This window comes from Coturnix japonica, chromosome 2, assembly GCF_001577835.2.
Source record: "Coturnix japonica isolate 7356 chromosome 2, Coturnix japonica 2.1, whole genome shotgun sequence".
NCBI lineage: Eukaryota > Metazoa > Chordata > Aves > Galliformes > Phasianidae > Coturnix > Coturnix japonica.
In genome coordinates, this window is record NC_029517.1 from 104,122,710 (window position 1) to 104,143,472 (window position 20,763).

Here is a 20,763-nt window from a genome sequence, read left to right on the forward strand (position 1 = left end):
GGGATCCCCTCACAGCTCAGGAACATTACAGACTCAGCCTCAGAACTTCTAGGGGCCGCTTTCTGCCTGCCCTTGTAGCAGCCCGGGTGTGGGTGAGCTGCTGGCAGCACTCACACAGAATCACAGAATGAGCCGGGTTGGAAGGGACCTCAAGGATCATGTAGTTCCAACCCCCCTGCCTGGCAGGGCCACCAAACATACACATTTACTACATCAGGTTGCCCAGGGCCCCGTCCAACCTGGCCTTGAACACCTCCAAGGACGGGGCATCCACAACCTCCCTGGGCAGTTCCAGGGCCTAACCACTCTCCTAGTGAAGAGCTTCCCCCCAACATCCAACCTAAATCTTCCCTCTTTTAACTTAAAACCATTTCCCCATGTCCTGCTATTGTCAGCACCACTCCTGTGGTGGCATTTGGGTGCTCTTTGGTTGCTGTCTCAACAGTTGTCCAAGCAGGCTGACATAAACAGGCCTGTCCTGCAGAGAGCCTGGCTGCTGAAAGCAGGCTCTGTGTGGTGTGTAGCTGGAGCTTCATTAGGCAGAGTTAGCTAGAGCTGGACGTATTGGAACGTGGTAAGACATGAGCGGCTCTTCTTTCCATTCCGTAGGAGCAGGGTGAGATGCACAGCATCTACTGCCAGGGAAAGTGCCAGTAACTGCTGGAGACAGACATTAGTCAGCACAGCCCTCGGTAAGCACGCATTGCTGCTGGCCCTCCCTCAGCTCTGTCCCTTCTCCATTGCTCTGGACTATGCGTGACCACAAGTGAAGGCCCTCTGCTCAGCCACAGGTCCTCTCCTTACCTTGAACACACAAGCAGATGGTGAGAGGATGTAGTTTCTCCGCAGAAAAGGCTTGACTTGCTTGTGAATGCTCCTTCAAGTTATGTACCATCTTGTGGGATACTAAACATACTGTGCTCTGGATAGCAAAGAGGACATTGAGAGTGAAGTTTGAAGAGGACAGGCTACTCTGGCACTTTCTTGATTCAAAGGAGAAGATATTGCTTCACCTTCACTGCACAAAGCCATGCAGCTCAGCTTGTCCCTGCTCCAGTTGTCTGTGGACACTTCCAGCACCTGAGTCAATTTGATAATCTAGCAAAGTGTCTCATTTCCCACAGGTGAGAAAGGTGAATCAGCTCAGCTGGTGCAAACAGTTGGACCCCACCCTGCAGCCAGTGGCTGTGCAAAGGAGGAGGGAGATAGAGGCAGGGGCTCCCCAGTCCCAGTGTCTAGAGCAGCTCAGATGTTTGCAGTTGCTTGTAAGACAGGAGGTCATGCTGAGGTGACAAAGCAGAAGATACAAACTGGGAGGAAGGCAGTTGGGCAGCCCAGGGAATAAGCACAAAAAGTGGAGAAGGTATCCAGTAGGCAAGGCACTGTGGGCTTCCACAGACACCTTACTTTCAATCTGTCATCTCTGTCCTCTTTCTGTTTTCCTTCTTGCTCTCCTTATGTTTTGCAGGTGCTGGTAAGGTGGGCGGTGAAGATGAGGACAGATTCCTCATTGTTTGCCTCAGGCCATTGCAGGGAGGTGAGTGCTGAGAGGAGTAGCCTTTTCATAAGCAGAGACTTGCAAATAGTTCTTCTGCAGATGAGTTTAACTTCTATTCCCCTGGGTTAATCATGAGAAACCACAAACTGAATGAAAGGGTGTGAACATGTCCAAACTGCTGCTGGGCGTTTAATAACAGGAAAAATGTAATTGCAAACAGAAGTTGGTAGAGGTAGGAATAGTGCCTTTTCCCAGCTGGGTAGCTTGGACTCACAGTTACTCTCCCATTTGGCAGTCAGACATGTCCTCCACCACCCGCCAAGGCCAGGCAGGATGTCTGGATCCCACCTATTTGCTCCAAGCCCAGACAGGGCTGCAGCCAAAAATAATGGCCTCAGGCAAAATCGTGGTCATGCCTGGAGAAAGCTGGAGTCGGAGCAGGGAACTCAGGCTAGTGGCCAGGGGAAGGAATTAACACAGGTAAGAAATGAGAAGGGGTGTGCAGACAGGGAAGGACATGTGCCTGACAGCGTGCTGCTAAGCCTACGCTTTGGTGGCTATTCCTAAACATCTTGTTGTGGCTTCTTTTCTCACTGAAGGGGGTTTTCAGCTTTCTTCTGGCTCAGACCATAGAACAAGAACCACATGTTCTCTCACCACCCCATAAGTCCTCCAGCAGCTCCCCAGGAGCTCCTGAGTTTCGCATCTGAACCTGTTCTCACTGACAGCCTTCTTTCTTTCTTTCTCCCATCTCTAGAAGAGACTTCTCCCCTTCTGGCTATTGCTAATGCAGGAGGGTCTTGCAACCAAAGGAGGGCACACACACAACAATACTTTGGATGCAGTGGAGAACAAGCTGGCAACTATGAGACTTGTAAGGTGCCCCAAGCTCTGTGTGGAGATTTACCACATCCTTTGGCAAGGAACGAGTCATTAGTATCCAATTACACTGAAATCATACTTAATTCAAGACAGGTTAAGGCAAAATGCAAATAAAAACATTTGCTTACAGCTGTCAAGACAGATAAACCTTTTAAAAGAGGTAGGTGGAGAAATGAGAGAAAATCAGACTTCAGTTACTTGCTTTGAAGATTAAATCAGCAAGGCCATTCCCTCCTATCCAGGCATTTTGCTGCAGGCTGTCCTGACATACTGAGTAGCAGAGAGCCTGTCTTCCTCCTCACCTTATACTTCAGGCTATGCTGACCAAGAAGTGTTTCTTCATGAGGGAACAAAATACCTCTCATGTCTAATTTCCTTGTCAAGAAAAATAACCACAATTTCTTTCATTCCAGGGAGGTCCCCTGATTTAACATGGAGCTTATCCTGTTATTTTTTTCCTTATCCAGGGGACACGCTGACCTTTTTTCTCAGCAAAAATGACTTCATTCCTTCAGCATTACCTGGCTAGCCAACAATGCCTTGACTGAAAGGCTAAGGGAGAATGCTGCCATGTGAAAGATGTTGGCTTAAAGCTCAAAAGCCACAATTTTCTTTCTCCTATTTTGTTGCTCTGTAAAAATGTATCGATCTCTCCTTTGCTCTGCCTGCTGTCACTGCTCCTATGGGCTTGTGGCAAAATGTGTCTGCCTCACAAGCCTCATTCTGGAAGGTCTTGATTCAATTTAGTGTTGGGGTCAGGATGGAGCGGGGCTGTTTCTGCCTGAGCAGCACAGACTGCTCTGCTGTTCACAGGATGTGGATTTTCAGTCTGTTATGTTAGTGGAAGTGGATAAAGGAGCTGAAAGTGTGGAAGCGGGTTGCTGTGATGCTGCGAAGTAGAAGAGGTAGGAGAGCTGTGCAGGGCTTTGGGGTATCAGTAGTGCTTATTCAGTGTATAAGAGCAGTGCTTACTCAGTGTATAAGACGTCCTGGGACTTACAGCTGTGCCTACATGCATTCTCATCCCTTACCAAATTACTGTGTTTTTCACATCTTCTGTTTCCCTCTGCTAGCTTTCTCTCTCCAGTTTTACAGAGGCATCACAGGGACCATGCAGAGACACCCATCCACCAGCCTATGGCAGTTTCCTTGCTAAGCTGAAAGTAAATGGTCCAAAGACTTTTCCGCACCCCTGCAGCATGTGAGGCTGGGGAAGAATGGAGATAACAGCAGCCCAGGCTGAAGAGAAACAGACACATTTCCCTCAGAAGTGATTCCCAGCTGTTAAGTAAGGAAAAGGATTAAAGCAGGATCACTAGAAGAAAGTGTTTCCTGTTCTATATCCAATTGCCCATTCAATTGCTTTATTTCTCCATTCCAGTCTGGTGTAACCTGTGAGGGTCAATGTAAAGAATATTTCACAATGACTTACCAGAGGAAGGGTGGGAGAGTTGTCACTTTCTTCAAAATTAGCTGATAACTGACTGGGTGACACCTGACTTGATAAAGGGACATTTATACTTCCCTGGGATGATTGAAGGGCCAGTGATAGCCACGCCTGCCCCATGTTGGCTGCAAGAACAAGGTGGGTACCTGGAGTATAAGAGTGACTGAGGTATCCACTGATGACAGAGGTAACTGGGGATGCTCTTTGGCTTGATTCCTGACATTCCTCAAAATGTTGGTCCGGGGGGTCTGATAAAAAACCCAGTGATAGGCAAATACTTCCTCCTTACCCCAGAACTCTCTGTCTTGGGAGCTGGAGTCGAACCAGTGACTAAGGATTATTCCGAAAGCACCACAGCTCTCCTTCGTTTGCAAAGTCAAAGCCTTTGAAGAGGTACCAGAAATTGAATTTGTTCTGTGGCCAAATGACTCACTGTTTTTCCATTTCCTTTTCTGCATTCTCTCAGACAGAATTGAAAAGGCCAACTCCTGGAAAGCGGAACAATTACAGTATGGTGGGAGATGGGGACTCAACACCGCACACGCGGATGCAGGCTGACATGTTTGAGATGGCTCTTGAAGTAACAATTTAAAAGAATATTAATCTAATCCACTGCTGTTTGGTACAGTGAACACAATGTCACAATGGATGGCATTTCTGATCATAGCTTAAATTTTTTCGTTCAGTTCCTGGCTGGTTTGAAGGCACTTCTACCATCATTGTGTTCTTACATGCTCACATGAAGCACATGTGAGGGAGTGAGGGAAAGAACATGGTTGGTAAATGTCCAAAAGAGGAACTTGCTCTTCTAAGCTGACTTTAAAAGAAAAAAGGCATCAGCATTCAGAAATGAATAGACATGCTGGTTTTGCTGTACACCAAAAGAGCATTTGCAGGGCAAAGGAAGGTATGAAAGGAAAACAGATAAAATTGAAATACAGTGGGGAAAAAAAGGCTAATGGACAGAGGTACCACCTCTGTCACAGGCCATGAGCTACGCAGGTGCTCTGCCAAGTCTGGTGATGCCTTCTTGTCTGAAAACCTTCCTGCCCCCACTCCACATATTTCTGTTTAACTGTAATAGCATAAACCTCGATCCTTCATCTCCCAGCACTCAAGCTTTGCTCTGTCCTGCAGGAATGACCCTCAGGATGAGGAGGGATGAAAACATGTCAACAAGTCGATGGACCTGGGACAGAGTCTAAGCAGGTCTTTGACATGGTGTGAAGTCATATGCTGAGTATAACTTTAAAAACAGCCTTTCCTTTGAATTACAGACCTAAGGATTATCCTGGAGAAAAAACACCCATACATCTCTGTATGGAGGCAGCAGACCGAAATAGCACTGTGAGAGGTTGATGTTGAGCGGACTGGGGCTGTGGAGAAATGTGACCCTGGCCAGGGCTGTATCTCTGTGAAGTGATGAGCTGACGCCAGCTGGGAAGACGGAGCTGGATCTGTGCTGCAGAACACAAAACCCTTCCCCATTGACCATTGCTGTTGTTTTCTAACAGAAGAGCTATGGGCTGTTACAGACAAAGCAGAAATGAGATCTGTTCCCTGGTCAAAGTTCCTGCTGCTGAAACTCTGCAATCATTTTTCCTTAAGTTGTAGCAGGTTTGGGGGTTCCCAACTACTGTTGTGTCTGGGCTACCCGACAGCCCCATTGTCACTGTGCTAGCTTATCCTCCATTAACTAAGCGCTCAATACCTGTGTTAGTCCATGAAATGCAAGAACAACCGACGGAGGAGCCAGTCATGCCTTCCCTTCTGGGAACAGGAGAAACATTTAGTGATGATCTACAGACTTCTATGGGATGCAGTGCTGTTATAGCCAAGTAGAGGGGAAAGAACTGCAGAAGTGCTAAAAGACTAAAGCGTTGGGTCACTGAGTCTCCAAGAGGAAGCAGGATTGCATTCTTCCATTTCCTAACTGGTTTCATTTTATTTATAGCCTTTTCATTCATGTCTCATTCTCTGTGCATGTTTCTGCAGCATATATTTCAGTGTGTGGAAAATCAAGTCTGTTATCTGTGAAACTTGTCCATAGCCCTGGAGAGAGCCTATTTTTAGATGGACGGTCATATACGGCACTTTCTGCCCCACACAGTAGTTTGGACATGATTTGATGCCTTACATGTGAAGTTTAGACCTCTTTGTAGCACTAATGTGTCTGAAGTGCACAAGAGGATGAGGATTGGGGACCTTTGGGTTTGCAAAGCTGTGTTTGAGTGAGGGAGCAGCCAAACAGTGATGCTGTATATGTTACTCCACTGCATAGGCAGCTGTCTTTTTGGACTCACTCATTTTGAGAGCCTTGATAATACAGAAAATTACAGAGGAGATTATTTCCTGTGTGCAGAGGGACTTTCTGAAGATGTCGTAACCTCCCGTGGTGGTCCCTGTTTCACTGGAGGTGTTAACCATCACCCAGTTGTTTCTAGATAATCATATTGCACGTGGGCACATTGCCTATCACCATGTGAAAAATGAACATGTAAACTGCATGGTAAGATGTCTGGTAACATCTCAGAAGGCAATTGCTTTTGAAATCTCTTGTCTCTGTTGCAGAGACTTTCTTTTGAGACGTTAAGCCAGGTACATCAAAGGGTAGGTTCGGTATTTGCTCTGGGATGTTCAGTGATAGCACTAAAGTCATGAAATACAAGATACCACTTGCAGTTGGCGCTTCTATGGGTAGGAGGTGGGGTGGGTGGAGGGGAGATGGGATATTCCTCTGCCCTCCATAGAATATCTGGCTAAAAGTACAAATATTTGCAGTCAAAACAACAGGCAGAGTTAGTAGAACTGGGGAGGAAGGGGCGCTGTGTTGTCATTTTAATCTAAATCTTACGTTCAGGTGGGCAGAGATGGAGGCAGCCACCTCATCATTTTTTGTTAGGATATTGCTTTGTGGGGGCAATCAGGACTTCTCAAGTGGCTGTTTGGGGGGGAGATGGGGAGCTAGGTCTGGGGTTCTCCCCATGCAGCAGTGGTGGAGCCAGAGGTGCAGCCTTGTCCTTGCCTGGGCAAGAAATCTGATGCTTGCAAAGCAAGCCTTGTCCCTGCTGAGCTTTATGGCAAGATAAGCCATGCAGGAGTTGTCCTCTGGTGAAGATACACTTTTCCCTTTATTTTCCAGGCACGTAAGAGGCAGAGGGCAGATTTCCTATGACTGACAGATGAGAGTTTCATGACGCTGGTACAGGATAAGAGGTCACAAAGGGAAATTCTGTGAATGTAAAATGCAGGGATGTCATTATGGCATTGAAACCTGAATCTGGACATCACTCAGCCTCTCCTTCCTCCTTCAAATTCCTCTCCTAAATCCTGTACTTTGCAGTCAGCCTTCCAGGCCCTCCTGGCCTTCAGTCCACAGCCCACAAGCTGCAATACACTACAAAAATAGAGGAGCTGGAAGCGATACCAAGGAAAGCAAGCATAATTTTGGGAGCTAGTTTCTGGTTGTGTCAGCAAAGCCAGGAGACACTCCCAGGCAAGCTATGCTGCAAAAAGATACGGCAGAAAAAATATCCTTGCAACCTTCTTGGTGATGGCTGGCAGACATAGAGTCTTTATGGAGCTGAGGCAAATCCTTTCCTCCTGTTTTGTTCCACTGAGAGACTGCTTGGCTTGGTGCAGAGATCCATGAGGGCTGGTGGGTGCAGAGGCCAGCAGATGTCCTCCACAGATGCATCAGAGGTCACCCTCAACCAGTTCACAGAAGACATCAGTGAGTTACCACAGATTAGTATAATTTTCCCAGAATTATATCCCAGGCACACAGTGCACCTTCAGAAGTGCCTCTGTTCACTGACCCAAGTGTCAATGGGTTTTCCTGTGTTGCTGCTGTACACCACTGTATGCAGCTGGCTCTGCACAGCAGCATATCTAGCCCTCAGCTTTCCTTTGCAGAGTTTTGCTGTTTCTGCCTGTGCTGCAGGCTGAACTGCCTCACCATGCAGAGAAAGCTTTCCTCACCCAACACAAAGCTCCTTTATTCACACGGGGTTTGATGTGCAAGGGGCAGCTGACTCAGGGACAGGAGAATCAGCAGGAGGCCTTCAGATTCCTTCAGACACCAGAGTCACCTCTGACCTGACCATGGAGTGGAGGGAGCAGAACTATCCTCTTGCTGCTGCCAAGAATGACTCCCTGCCACCCCTGCCAGAAGCCCCAGCTGTCTGCTGTTCAGCTGCCGGAGCAGCTTTCCCCTTGCAGCTCCTGAGCTCTTGCCTGCACTGTGGAGCTGGATCAAAGTGTGACTTCAGACAAAACTGTCGCAAATTTCTCATCAAAGGAGGCCTTTGGAAAAAGTTTGTTGTTTTTATGGGGCTGCTGACAAATTTATAGGGGTAGCTGAAATTCTGGCTCGGTAGGCTGCAAATGGGTGCAGGATTTAACCCAAGCGCTTAAAGCATGCAAGGCATCGAAGATAAAAACTAGTCGGTAATACACTGAATTTAATGTGATCTGTTGTCACTGCATGCAGAGAATATTATTCATTTTTTTTCACGTGGAAATCAATGAAAACCTTCACTTTAATATCTCCCTGAACTGCACGGTGTGCGGACTGGTGTGGCATACAGATAGAGGGAAATGAGGTCTGCCCAGGACACACGGGAGATTCACTCAACCGCTGTATTATTACACATATCACAGCCAAGCACTACAGAGTTATAAGCTAACAGAAACACAAGAACTTTCTGCAAGATCCTTAGAGGAAAAGGCATTGAAGTTATTGATTAAGATAGCAGACAATATACTGATTGCATGTACAGTACAGTGGCAAAGTGATTTTATACAGTACATGCGGGGACTCTGGCTTAAATTGAGAATGAGAGATTTTATTACTTGTACAGTTGTGCAATAAATTATTGGCAAGTGGAAGCACAGATGGCTTTCCCTTAAGATCAGGCATCACATGCCACACATTATCTGGGAAATTGTCATTTTAAAAATAACTCTAGAACAAGTGCCAAGCTGAGAGGGATATCGGTGGCTAATAAACAGACACAAACAGCAGTGCCCAAAACCAAAATGCGTTTGAATTAAACTAGGCAGAGAGAGAGTGTGTACAATTAGTACCTATTCTCTAGCAGTAAAAATTAAAGCTTTTCATACTGTAATTCTTCTGTCTCTTTCTTATTAGAAAATTCAGATAGTGGCTTTGGGGCATATTTAAGCTACTGGATTGAACACTCACATTAAATTCTTGGTTCCTAAAAAATTCATACTGGAAGAAAGTTAAGTGCAGTTATTGGTAGGCAGTGCTTTCAGCTGGTTTGTAAGGCAGTGACATGCTTACATCCTGAAGGATGTGAGCCAGAGAGCAGCCATCTCTCCTGTTGTCTCTTCTAGGAACTTTATGTGCTCCATGCCTTGGGAAGGCCAGCTGCTGGAGCCTGCTGAGACACAGGGGCAGCACAGCAGATTACACACTGCAGCCTCAGCTCTGTGCTCAGCACCGTGACTATATAGCACAGCAGTAGTGGCTGTCAGTCTGGGCAGCAAGTTTGCTTTGGCCCTGTGAAGATAAGGGCTGCTCAGATGGTGCGTGCTTATCACTTGGCTGCTCCCAGGGGTGAAGGCTGCCATGTGCGAGTGAAGAGAGCCAGGGCTCTGCCACTGCCCCCCCCCGGCCCCTGGAACTGTCACCTGTCCCAGCCTATCCTCCTCTCACAGCTTATATGGGCACGGCAGAATGGCATCTTGTGACGCCGCGCTGCTAAAAACAGCCCCGGCTCCCTCCGGCCCCTCGTTCAAACAATGTCCTCCAGTGAGCGAAGCCCACAGAGCCTCTGATCGCACTGAAGCTTGGGATTTATTGCAAGGAAAATTCACCCAGAAACGGAGCAGTGACGCCGTGATCCTGAGCGTATGCCCCTGGAAAAGCTAGGGATGAGCACCTCTCTGGGCTACAAGACCTTCTCCAAAGAGCAGCAGACCATGGATAACCTGGAGAAGCAGCTACTGTGCCCCATCTGCCTGGAGATGTTCAGCAAGCCGGTGGTCATCCTGCCCTGCCAGCATAACCTGTGCAGGAAATGTGCCAGTGATATTTTCCAGGTAGGTCCACTCCTGTGGAAAGCTCTGAAGATTTGAGCAGCGCTGGGTTGAATGAATGGAAAAGCTGAGTATCACCCGGCTCAGCTGATTGCTTTTCATAGATGTTAAGGCTGTTTGGGGGGGCTGCCCTTGTGCTCTTGAAGGAGCTGCATTATGTCTAGCACAGATCATTGCAGCACCATGAGCCTCATCCAGGTGGCTTCAGCGGTCTCTCCAACAGACCTTTAGATATTTACTTTGAATGGCTTGACTCAGAGTTCCTTGGGTTGGTAGGGCAGAAAAGGGAAGAGGGAGAGATATGCCCTGATTTCATCAGATTTTGGTCTGTCGTGCTCCAAAAATGATGCCTTGTTATCAAAATACGTTCTGGTAAAGCTGCACGTGGACTTACTCACCTCTTCTTGTGCTGCTTGGCAAGAACAGGCCTCGAACCCCTACCTGCCCACCAGGGGAGGCACGACAGTGGCTTCGGGAGGTCGGTTTCGCTGCCCTTCCTGCAGGCATGAAGTGGTCCTTGACCGGCACGGAGTGTATGGGCTGCAGAGGAACCTGCTGGTGGAGAACATCATTGATATATACAAGCAGGAGTCCACGAGGTAACATGGGAGATCTGCCACAAAAGCAGACATCACTGGGATGGCTGGGGTGTCCTTCTGGTCATTATGTTTGTCAAACAGTAGGTTTATTTGTTAATTTCTCTCTTAGAAATACAGAAAGGGGTTGTGTTGCTGTGCATGCCTGCCTGCTTGCTGTGCAGTGAAGTCAGCTCTGAAAGCAGTATCCAGATGGATGCTGGATTTCCCTGCTTCCACTTATAGAACACAACTCTGTCATTTTCATTCCCTTGAGCAGTACTTACCCCGTATAGTCGGCAAGAGTATTCTCATGAATGAGGGAAAAGTAGCTAGATTCATGTTGTTTATTTTATGAACCACTCAAACAAACGTATTTCTCTTTAACCTGTGTATTCTCATGCTAAAGAAGGGAATGGGATTTCAAATCTTGTTAGAAAATCCTAAGGGATAAAAAAGGAGATAGCTGAATTGCACCCAGAAGATACCCAGGATCATAACATTACATTAAAATACAATAAGAAATCTCAACTTCCGTCAGCTTGGGAGAGGAACACATGAAACTGAGTCTTATTTAGAATTCCACAGAAGTGAAGGAACAGCTAGAAATAATATGTATCAGAGCTATATGGTGATGTGTTAGAATCCCAGGGCAGAGGAACAGGTTAATCCTAAAAATTAAGATTTCTCCTAATGTTAAGTTCCTCAAATGCATATGTCCATATCCAGCAGTGGAACAATATCTCATCTGTCTGCCTATACTGGGTTGGGCACAGGCTACCACTCTAGGGAACATAATAGGAAGGAGGCAAAGGCTGGTCAGAGGCCACTAAGCAAGCAGCTCTCACCCAGGGATGCAGCCTGTTGTCACCACTATGCGCATGTAGGTCCAGGTTTGTAAGGCAGGGTATTTGTACACCTGAAGGAAGGTGGAATCCTGGCCTCCTTCCACAAGCAGCTGGGCTTTGCAGGGATAGCAGAGGTGATATCACTGGAGCTGGTGGACTCAACCACTGGACCCAGCTCCTTGGGTGGCTTAGGGCACTTCCATCTTCCTCCAACACAGAGGTTGTTTTGGGGCACAGCAGTGGCTCTGGCTATTCCTGTCTAAGTTCTCACAGAACAGTTGTAGCTGCACATGGATTTGAGCTCCAAAACACTAGAGAGCACAAAGTTGGCTTAAAATTGTCCTTTCTGCTGCCCTTAGCACTCCATGGCCAGGGAAGGTCATCTGTCCTTGTGTGTGTCATTGATATCCAAGTATTATTTGAGTCATGTCTGAGGAATCTCTGAGGAAATGAATCAACAGAGTGGTGGATTTTGCACTCAACCAAATAAGCTGGACACTTGTGGCCTCATGTGCTATATTTCTTTTTCCAGCTCAAGGGTTGTATTAGCGCCCCACCAGACTCTGAGAGGAATGTTGTCCTATTTCCCAACCCGAACCTCCCCTGGCATAACTGAAGGCCATTACCTCTTGTCCTATTGCTGTTACCTGGGAAAAGAAGCTAAGCCCCACGTTGCCACAACCTCCCTTCAAGTACTGTTCTCTTCAGAACAGTGAGGTCAAAAATACAACATCATGAATAAAAGGGGAAAATCGGAAACAAATATGAACATGAATGATGTATTTGCATAGATACCTGCCTGGAACCCTTGTTTGCTTAACCTTTTCAGGGGTTTATTTAACCTTGATGAATGTCCTTAGAATTAAAATAATTATCAGGGTTATGTAGCAGCGACAATGCATAACAGCATTATCTAAACTATTTGGCACTTTGTAGGCTTCAGCTGCTTATCTCCCTCTGCCTCAAATTCCTCGGCCTCTCATCAGATGGGGGGGCTCTACCCAAGCTCTCACAGGCAGCCCCTCTCATTACCAACGATTACATCCTTTTTTGTCTTTTATCATGCTGCACATCAGACTCCACACAATGACAGCATAACCTGTTGCCCGATTTAGTATCTATTAGCAAGACCAGGGGAAAAATATTCAAGCAGGATGTGACTTTAAAGCTTTAAAGGGCAGTAACATGCTGAACCCAACAGAAATAAAGTTAACTAAAATATTACCCCAATGTTTGAACGTCTGTAGGCCACTGTTAACCTGAACTTTCTGAGGAGCATCAGGGGGCCTGCTGCTACCAGGAAAGGGTAGCTGCTGGAGATTGCAGCTCCTCAGTCTCTTCCAGCCTCTAATGAGCTCCACCAGCTATTCCTGAACAAAGGGTGCTTTGGTTTCTGTGTCCTCTGGATCCAGCTCCAGGGTTTGTAGAGTGCTCCTCCCCTGCACCTACAAGGGACAGTACTAGGTAAAGGCTGGCCCTGCTGTGGAGCAGGAGGTGTAGTACAACAGGGACCAAGAGCCATGAAGAGAGCAGTGTGTGCGGGCTCTGTAGCAGTGGGGATGCACAGCAGGGCAGCATGCCCAACACCACCAGGAGCTGACATGTCAGAGGATGTGGCTCTCCACTATGGGCTGTGGGAACATGTGGGCTCTCAGATAGTCTGGACCTGGGAGATGAACAGGCAGTGTGCACTAGGGAGGGTCAGTGTTACAGTGCAGGTTGATCCTGGGGCCAGGGCAGTTTAATACTCTCATTAATGACCTGGATAATTGGGCAGGAGCTTACCACTATCAGATTTGCAGGTGATACAGAACTGTGAGGAGTGGCTGGTACACTGAGTGGCTGCTCTTCCTATCAGAAGCATAAATGGTTAGAGACATGGGACGTCAGGAGTTTCATTTAGTTCAATAAAGGGAAGTGGCAAGGATGCTAGAGGATGTACGCAATGGGGGTGGAACTGTTTTAAGTCTGTGCCATTTAGGCCTGACTTGGTGAATAGGTTAACACACTCTCTAACATGTTTTATACAAGACAGGCAATTTTGCTGTCAGGCTCAACTAAATTTACTTTTAAGTGAGAAAGGAATGCAAGTATGAGGTCATAAATGGCATTGTAGATGTAAATCTGCATAAATCCACTTCTACATATGAATATATTAATATCAGTTTTATTAAGGCCTTACTATATCTTTAATTAGAATATACTCCTTTATGACCCCAGTAGCTTTGAAATTCTTCACCAAATTATAGAATCACAGAGTGATTGAGGTTGGAGGGCACCTCTGGGTCCATCTGGCCTAACCCCTGCTAAAGCACCCAGAGCAGGTTACCCAGGCCCACGTCCAGGTTACCACTGCACAGAGCCTGTCTCCATCCTCTTCGCACCCTCCTTTTAGGTATCTGTAGACACTGATGAGATCCCTCTGAGCCTCCTCATCTCCAGCCTGAGCAGCCCCAGCTGTCTCATCCTCTCCTTACAAAAGAGGTGCTCCAGTCCCTTCCTCATCTTCATGGCCCTTTGTTGGACTCTCTCTTATAGTGTGGAGCCTGGAGCTGCGCACTACTCCAAGTGTTGCCTCTCCAGTGTTGAGAACCCTCATCTCCATACAGAATGCACAATACCTGCACATTAAGGTTCAAATCCAGTTTTAATGGGAAAGAATAAGTCTGTGTTACTCAAATGCAGGCTTAGCATCTCAAGGAGCAGAGCCAGAGAACAAGAACACCAAGCTATTAGGCTGTTACAGCTACCTGCTAATGGTGGTCACAGCCACATCTATGATGAATCTTTTCTTCAATGTCATTTTCCTACTGGCTACTTTTTAATCTTCCATTTCAGAAGCAGCCACTGTTTTACACGTAGGAGCTGCATTTCAGACGCTGCTACACCAACAAATACATAGCAGATCTCCTCTGAAAACCTCTCTCCTTTTGCAGAGCCTCAGAAGCAGGCTGCAAATGTGTTTACCTCTAGGCTCCTGTCACTGCTGTCAGGGCCCGGAGAGTTCAGGGAGTTCTGCCAGGTTTCTTCCAGCTCCTTGCATCACCTTTGAGGGCTGGCTACTTCTGGCCAGACTTGCTTGACACCGTTGCCTTTTTGCCCTATGCTGTGTGTCTGTTTTTCATGCAAGTGGCAGGACTCTAGTGTCAAATAACACTCTAGTCGTTTCTGGCCTTGTGAATATTTTCAGTAAGAACAGCTAGTTCAGGCTTAATTAATCGCACTGATGTTCATTGTCTGTTATTACCCTTACATGTGGACCTTTGCACGGGTACATGGATAATTTAGGGGCTGTCTGCAGTCATTTGCAAACAACCTAAAGCACACTTTAGAATGGAGACACACCTCTTTTGACTAGTGTCAAAACCTGTGCTTTGTTATTAAAAAATCAGTTCCATGTCTGCTCTACTAAGCTCTATGAAAAACTCTAATATAATCTAAAATATGGTCTAAAAATCAGGGGGGAAAGCTTCCATTTTGAATGCCATTAAATCTGGTGCCTTCTGGAAGTATTTCCAGTCCAAGGATGATGATGTATTTCTTTGTTGTCATTGCTCCACTTGCTACAGGTGAGTCATAGTTCTCCAACCAGGCATTAGGCTATAATGGATCTTACTGGAAAGATTTTACACTGCCACAGCTGAAACTGCAACCTTTGGAGGCTTGAACCCCCAGACACACTCCCTCCATCACTCTGCTACCCCCATCCAGTACCACACTGCCACACTGTCACATGCATAGGCTTAGAAAAGCATCAGCCTGCCCATACAGACTGGGACAGAGCTTCCTCTTAAACTGGGCATGTCAGTTAAGTGGGTTATTAAAGGAAGTTACTACTGAGTTGGTTCCTGTAATAGCAGGGATTGACTAGTGTGTGCATGGCTGCATCATTTTCATGAAGAGAAGATTTTGGTGAACTGAGATAATGAATCTAGTGATGGCTCTTGGTTTAGCATAGGTGGGGGTCACACACTCCTTGTGCAACCCATAACGATGGTGGCTGGCACAATCAAAACAGCTGCTGCTTAAAAGCTAAACAGTGAACAGGATATAGAATCATAGAATCATCTGAGCTGGAAAATACCTTGGGAATCACCAAGTCCAAACAGCTAGACAGATGCCACACAGATAAAATTAGCTTGTGTGAGGCCTTATTTTGATTGCTGGCATGGTGTAAAGGTTGTAGGAACTCTGTCCCATTTGATATTGGCAGACCTGACCTGGACTTCAGAAGGAGTGTAAACAGAAATCATAGTGCACAAAGGCCCACTGACACCTACTTCACTTTAGACCCCTGCATAGCAACTTTGCTGTTTCAAGGCCAAGTACCCAATATTTTGTGTGATGAATTATGTACATTTCCTATTTCAGGCAAATGAAGGGCAGCAGACTAACTAAAGTACATAGGTGGCCTAAGACCAATCTTAGTGAGCTTATTTACATTTTTAAATATGAGTGAGAACTCAGTCACACTCCCAGTTCAATATAAAGTCACATTACGATATTCTTCTCACATCCTATCGTGGCAGGATGTTAAATGGTACCTCTGTCTATTCAGTCATCCTTTGTGACAGGTCTAAATATACCACGAGTATTCAGCTCAGCCTCAGACACTGCTGTGTGATTGTACCCTACGTCATGTTGATACCCTCAGTAGTATCATCAGAAACTTATGAGACCGAGTTTGTTTTAAACTTATTCTCTTTTGCAGGCCTGAAAGGAAGTGTGACCTGCCAATGTGTGAAGAGCATGAAGATGAGAGAATCAATATCTATTGTTTGAACTGTGAAATACCCACCTGCTCCTTGTGCAAAGTCTTTGGTGCCCACAAAGACTGTCAGGTTGCTCCCCTCACAAACGTTTACCAGCAACAGAAGGTAAATATACTTTTGTATCTCATCATCCCCAGCAACTGAAGGGATCATCAACAGGAAGGTATTCCCATGAGCTTCCTGTGAGTTTCTGAAGTGTCCCAAGGGTGCCGTTTTCATTCCATTTTGTGAGTAAAGGGCTCGCACAAATCTGTTGAAACTATTTAAGAGTCCAGAGAAATAAATATATGAGAAATAACACGGAAAGATAATACAACATCTCATTTTTTCTTAGTTCAGTGAGTATGCAACTGATGCTAAGATTTAACATGAAGCTGGGGATCTCCCCTTGGGGCTTCCTTCTCTTTCACTGCTTTTATATCAGAACAATAAGTAAGATTTCCAGCACATAATGGAAAGAGAACAGACCATTGCAAATCAAACTGTTATCTATCACACACATTTGCCTTTAAGCAACTTTTTTAAAAAAAATAATAATTATAAGTGAAAAACCTCTGTCTGCAACTGAATGCAAGAATATTCAATAGTTGGTAGCACAGGAAGTACCGAACATCCTCTGCCCTTGCTGTCATCAGTAAAAGACTTGTTTATTTTTAATACAGTATTAATTTAAAACCTGACTCACTGGGTTATCCTCATGAGATAAACAGCTCATTTTTCTGGAGGGCCCTCGTGGGCCAAGCAATCAGACAGGCCAAGTTTGCAGTCCCAGCCTCCAACTTTGTCACACAGATGCTTGTGTGTGAAAACTACAAATGAGATAATGCTTTAGAAAAGTAGTTATAAGCATTCTTTTTGATTAAAAAAAAAAAAAAAAAGAAAGAAAAAAAAAGGAGAGAGAAGGGAAGAAGTTTATTGGATATAATCCATGCCCCCAATCACTCTCTTTCCATAGAAATTTGCAAGCAGTGGTTTCTTTCCCTGTGTACTTGTGGAGTGGGGCTCTCATACTTCAAATGATGCATGCTTCAAAGGACCCATTACAAAGCTGTAGAGGCCACAGTCACAGTTGTCTTTACAGCTAGATCATTACATCAGTATGCCAAGGGTACCTTGTCCTCCTCTGAACCCTCAGTAAGTTCTCTAGAGAGTGGCTTCTCTATCTTTCCTCCCCTAAAGACATACCAGTCATCCCCATCTCCACACTTGGATAGTTGGTCTCTGTGAGAGGGTTCCACTGTATGCCTTGTGCCAGTGCTCCTGTCTCCCTTTTCTCTCCCTTTTCTCCCTTACTTTCTGAGCACGGCTACCAGCTCCACTGCCCTCATGGCAGAACCTCCATGGTACCCGTGGTCCCTCCAGGTCCATGGACCATCTTTTCTCCAGGCCTGAGACCTACAGTCCTTAGGGAAATACCACAGTGGTGTGGCTGGATCCAGAAAACGGATTAAAAAAAAACAGTCTCTCAAAAGAGAGAAAGTCTTTTCTGTCAACAAACCCAAATGGAATGTTAGAGAGTTCCTGAAGCATAGCATAGTGCTTTAGATAAAAGCATCTAGAAGAACCTCCTAGAAGAAAGTGCTTCATCCTCTCCAAATCACAGCTTATTCTTCATTTTCAAAATTCCAGTGTTTTCAGATTGTTGTAGGAGAGGAAACAAATGTCAAAACACTCCAGTTTTCTGTGGTTCTGGTGAAAAGTGCAGCTAACACCTTAGCATGGCTCATTCATCTCCTGCTCCCCAGTTTTACATGGGCCACTCCAGAGTGGGATGGTGGATGGCTGGTGTCCAGAGCCCCAAAGTGTCTAACACCCTCTCATTTGTTCTCCCCACACTACCCAGTCTGAGCTGAGTGACGGCATCGCAGTCCTGGTGGGCAGCAATGACAGAGTGCAAGGCATAGTCACACAGCTGGAGGAGACCTGCAAGACAGTTGAGGTAAGTATCACTCCTCATGCAGTTATTTTAGTGTTGAGTTGCAGCTTTTAAACTAGTGGTAATGATCACTCTTTACCAGATCTCACTTTACTCAGATGGGTTCCCACATCACCTGGAAAAACCTGTGGATTTGCACAGTACCCGTTGTAGTGCCTCATCTAAAGGATGTGTCTTGCTCAGCACCGTGCCCCTTGTGCTGACCCTGTGACTGAGGACAAAGAGTAAAAGTAATCCACATCAGCATGTCTTGCTCAGCATTCTTAGTTGCATGGATTACAAGCCAAGTTAAAAATGGATCTAAAAAATACCATCAGCTCTAAGTTCAGGTGCTAAAGCCATAGAAGACCAATATTAGTCTCAGACTTCTCTAATTCTAAGAAGAATCTTATTCTCAGACACATGTGTAGCCACAGCATAGCTCCCAGCTATGACAGTGAAATCTCTATTTGGCTATTTTGCCTCTAGTATACTAGTTTCTTAATATATGTGTGTAGTCCTTTAAGGAATCTTACATTGCTTATGGGTGGGATGAGGTTGGGCCTTTACTTTTAATTTATATTTTCTGGTAAAGGTCTTCCTCTGACAGAGCTGGAATTAGTTTAGTGTCATTTAGTAACAGAAGTGGCCTTCATTTCTTCCAAGAGGTCTTCGCCAATGAAGCAAATGTGCATTTCAGCTCTGACCAATTTGAGCATCACGGAGTAATAGGCTGAAAGCAGCTCATATGAATTGATTTTATGATCAGAGTTTGTGAAGCATCTGGTGAAAGAGTCGCATCCCTTTCAGTCTAATTAGAATTCTACTAACACAACAGAGCTGGAGCAGAAAAGGAAACAACAGTGAAATAGAAGCTAATCCAAGATGTGTAGATTATAAATTATAAGAGAAAAATTGATTCTGCAATCTCTGTACATAATTGCCCTAGACTCTTGTTTCCTCAGAGCACGAAAGAAGAGAAAGTGTCCAAGCTCAGTTCAAAGAACATAAAACCATTAGCCCAAATAAATGAGAGAGTGTTAGCAGCAGAGTCAGAACTTTGTAGTCAGGAAGCTTTCACACTGCAAGGATGAAATTGGCTGCTATCAGGACTTTGCAGACAGAAACAAGCCTTTCAAGTGGGTTAACTGCAGAAATTTGAATGATTCAAAAGCAAGAGCTTATACTCATTTCAGTTGAACTAGCTGATACAGAAACAAAACTTCAATCATTATCTGAAGCATGGAGAAAACACTGCGCTAAAAATATTTTAAAAAATACAACAGTTTTGAAACTAGATTCTTCAGAATTATCCACTCGGCTTAAAGCCTAACCTTTAAACTAGAAGCCCAAAGAAAGTGCAGCCATTTTACCCTCAGATTTTCTAACAGGCTTTTCACCTTTAAAGTCAGAGATGGAAGAAAATAGATCTTAGAGCTTACCTTGGCACTTCCATGTTATATTTCAAGCAAATCACATTTCCTACCACGCAACAGCTTTGTCTGAATTGACATCAGTTTGTCCTTGAAGTTGAAAAGCTACAGCTGGAGCTGAGAAATGTGCACGCATGGAAGTAGCGCTCATAATCCAGGATTGTCTCTTCCTTTACTTAACGCTTCGCAGAGAACAATGTCTGCTCCAGCAGAAAATACATGATCATTTTTCTTTCAGCTGGAGAAAGCAATAGCCTGCTGTTCTGTGTTTAGCTATTACTTCTATCCAAACCTTAAAAAAAAGAAAAAAAAAAGAAAAACAATTTAAAAGAAAAAGAATCTGGTAAGTAAAACAATTGTATAGCTTTTAATTGATGGAAAAGTAGACCATGTTCAGATATATTACTGAAGAAAAAAAAAGGGGGGCAAAAGAAAAATAGTGGAAAATGACAACAAATAATTAAATAGTATTTAGCTCTGTAAAAACAGAAGAGTCAGATAATAAAGAAAAAATTACAGTGTTTCAGTGCTAATAGCAGTGACAAGTCAATACAGATAGTTCAGAACAAGCAGTGCAACTCGAGCTCGGTGACAAGGACTCCTTCCTTTCTTTCTCTTGTAGCCGTGCTTTAAAAAGCAGAAAGGCTAAGATTTTTTTAGAACGGGAAGTCATGTCTTTATTAACCTTTTTTTATTACTCAGAATCTGATTAGGATAATTCTGTCAAACAGAGACTTAATATGGGAACATATTATACAGAAAAACGGAAATATTTCAGCATTTGCTGTTAGCTTTGCATTCTGACATACAAGGTTCACCACTCTGTAATGTCTGCTGGCAGAAAACAGTATATATTAAAGCTCAGAAATAGGGAAGGACTTCTCAGGGCACGCTCTCTCACTTCTTCCCCGAGCACTTGTGCTATATCAAATGTCAAAGACAGCACACACACCTGTCCTTAAGTTAAGGTTGTTTTTATACAAGTGATCTGAGTGACATTTCAGAGGAGGTCATTGTAGACTGAAATGGAGTCTGGAGCAAGAGGAAATATGCAGGAAACAGCAGGAGAAAGTGAGGAAAGGAGTGGAGGAGGAGAGGAAGGTTTTCTGAGGCCTGAACATTAGAACAACACTTGGCTTCCTCATCCCTATCCTACAATTCATCAGCCAGAGAAATTTCCTGGAATTACCAGGGACTTCCACAATGGCAGGACTTGGGCAGGACAACACCATGAGTTTTAAGGTAGGAGTGTCTGTTTAGCCAAGTCTTTCTCAGTGGAATCAGAAGTGGGTATTAGGGGCAATGCAACAACGCCTGTATTTGTTCC

At 45.1% G+C, this 20,763-nt stretch overlaps 1 protein-coding gene across 3 annotated transcripts in view; it reads left to right on the forward strand.

The window, feature by feature from the left end:
• Window positions 1-9,550: 9,550 nt before the first annotated feature.
• Window positions 9,551-20,763, forward strand: part of TRIM55 (tripartite motif containing 55) — a 34,599-nt gene continuing 23,386 nt past the window's right edge. The window contains exons 1-4 of one of the 3 annotated variants that reach the window (XM_015855729.2): window positions 9,551-9,896; window positions 10,320-10,492; window positions 16,028-16,193; window positions 17,932-18,027. In XM_015855729.2, the coding sequence (XP_015711215.1) occupies window positions 9,708-9,896; window positions 10,320-10,492; window positions 16,028-16,193; window positions 17,932-18,027 (624 nt within the window). In that variant the 5' untranslated portion in view covers window positions 9,551-9,707. The remainder of the gene's footprint in view (window positions 9,897-10,319; window positions 10,493-16,027; window positions 16,194-17,931; window positions 18,028-20,763) is intronic. The other 2 variants (XM_015855727.2, XM_015855728.2) reach the window with 2 other exon arrangements.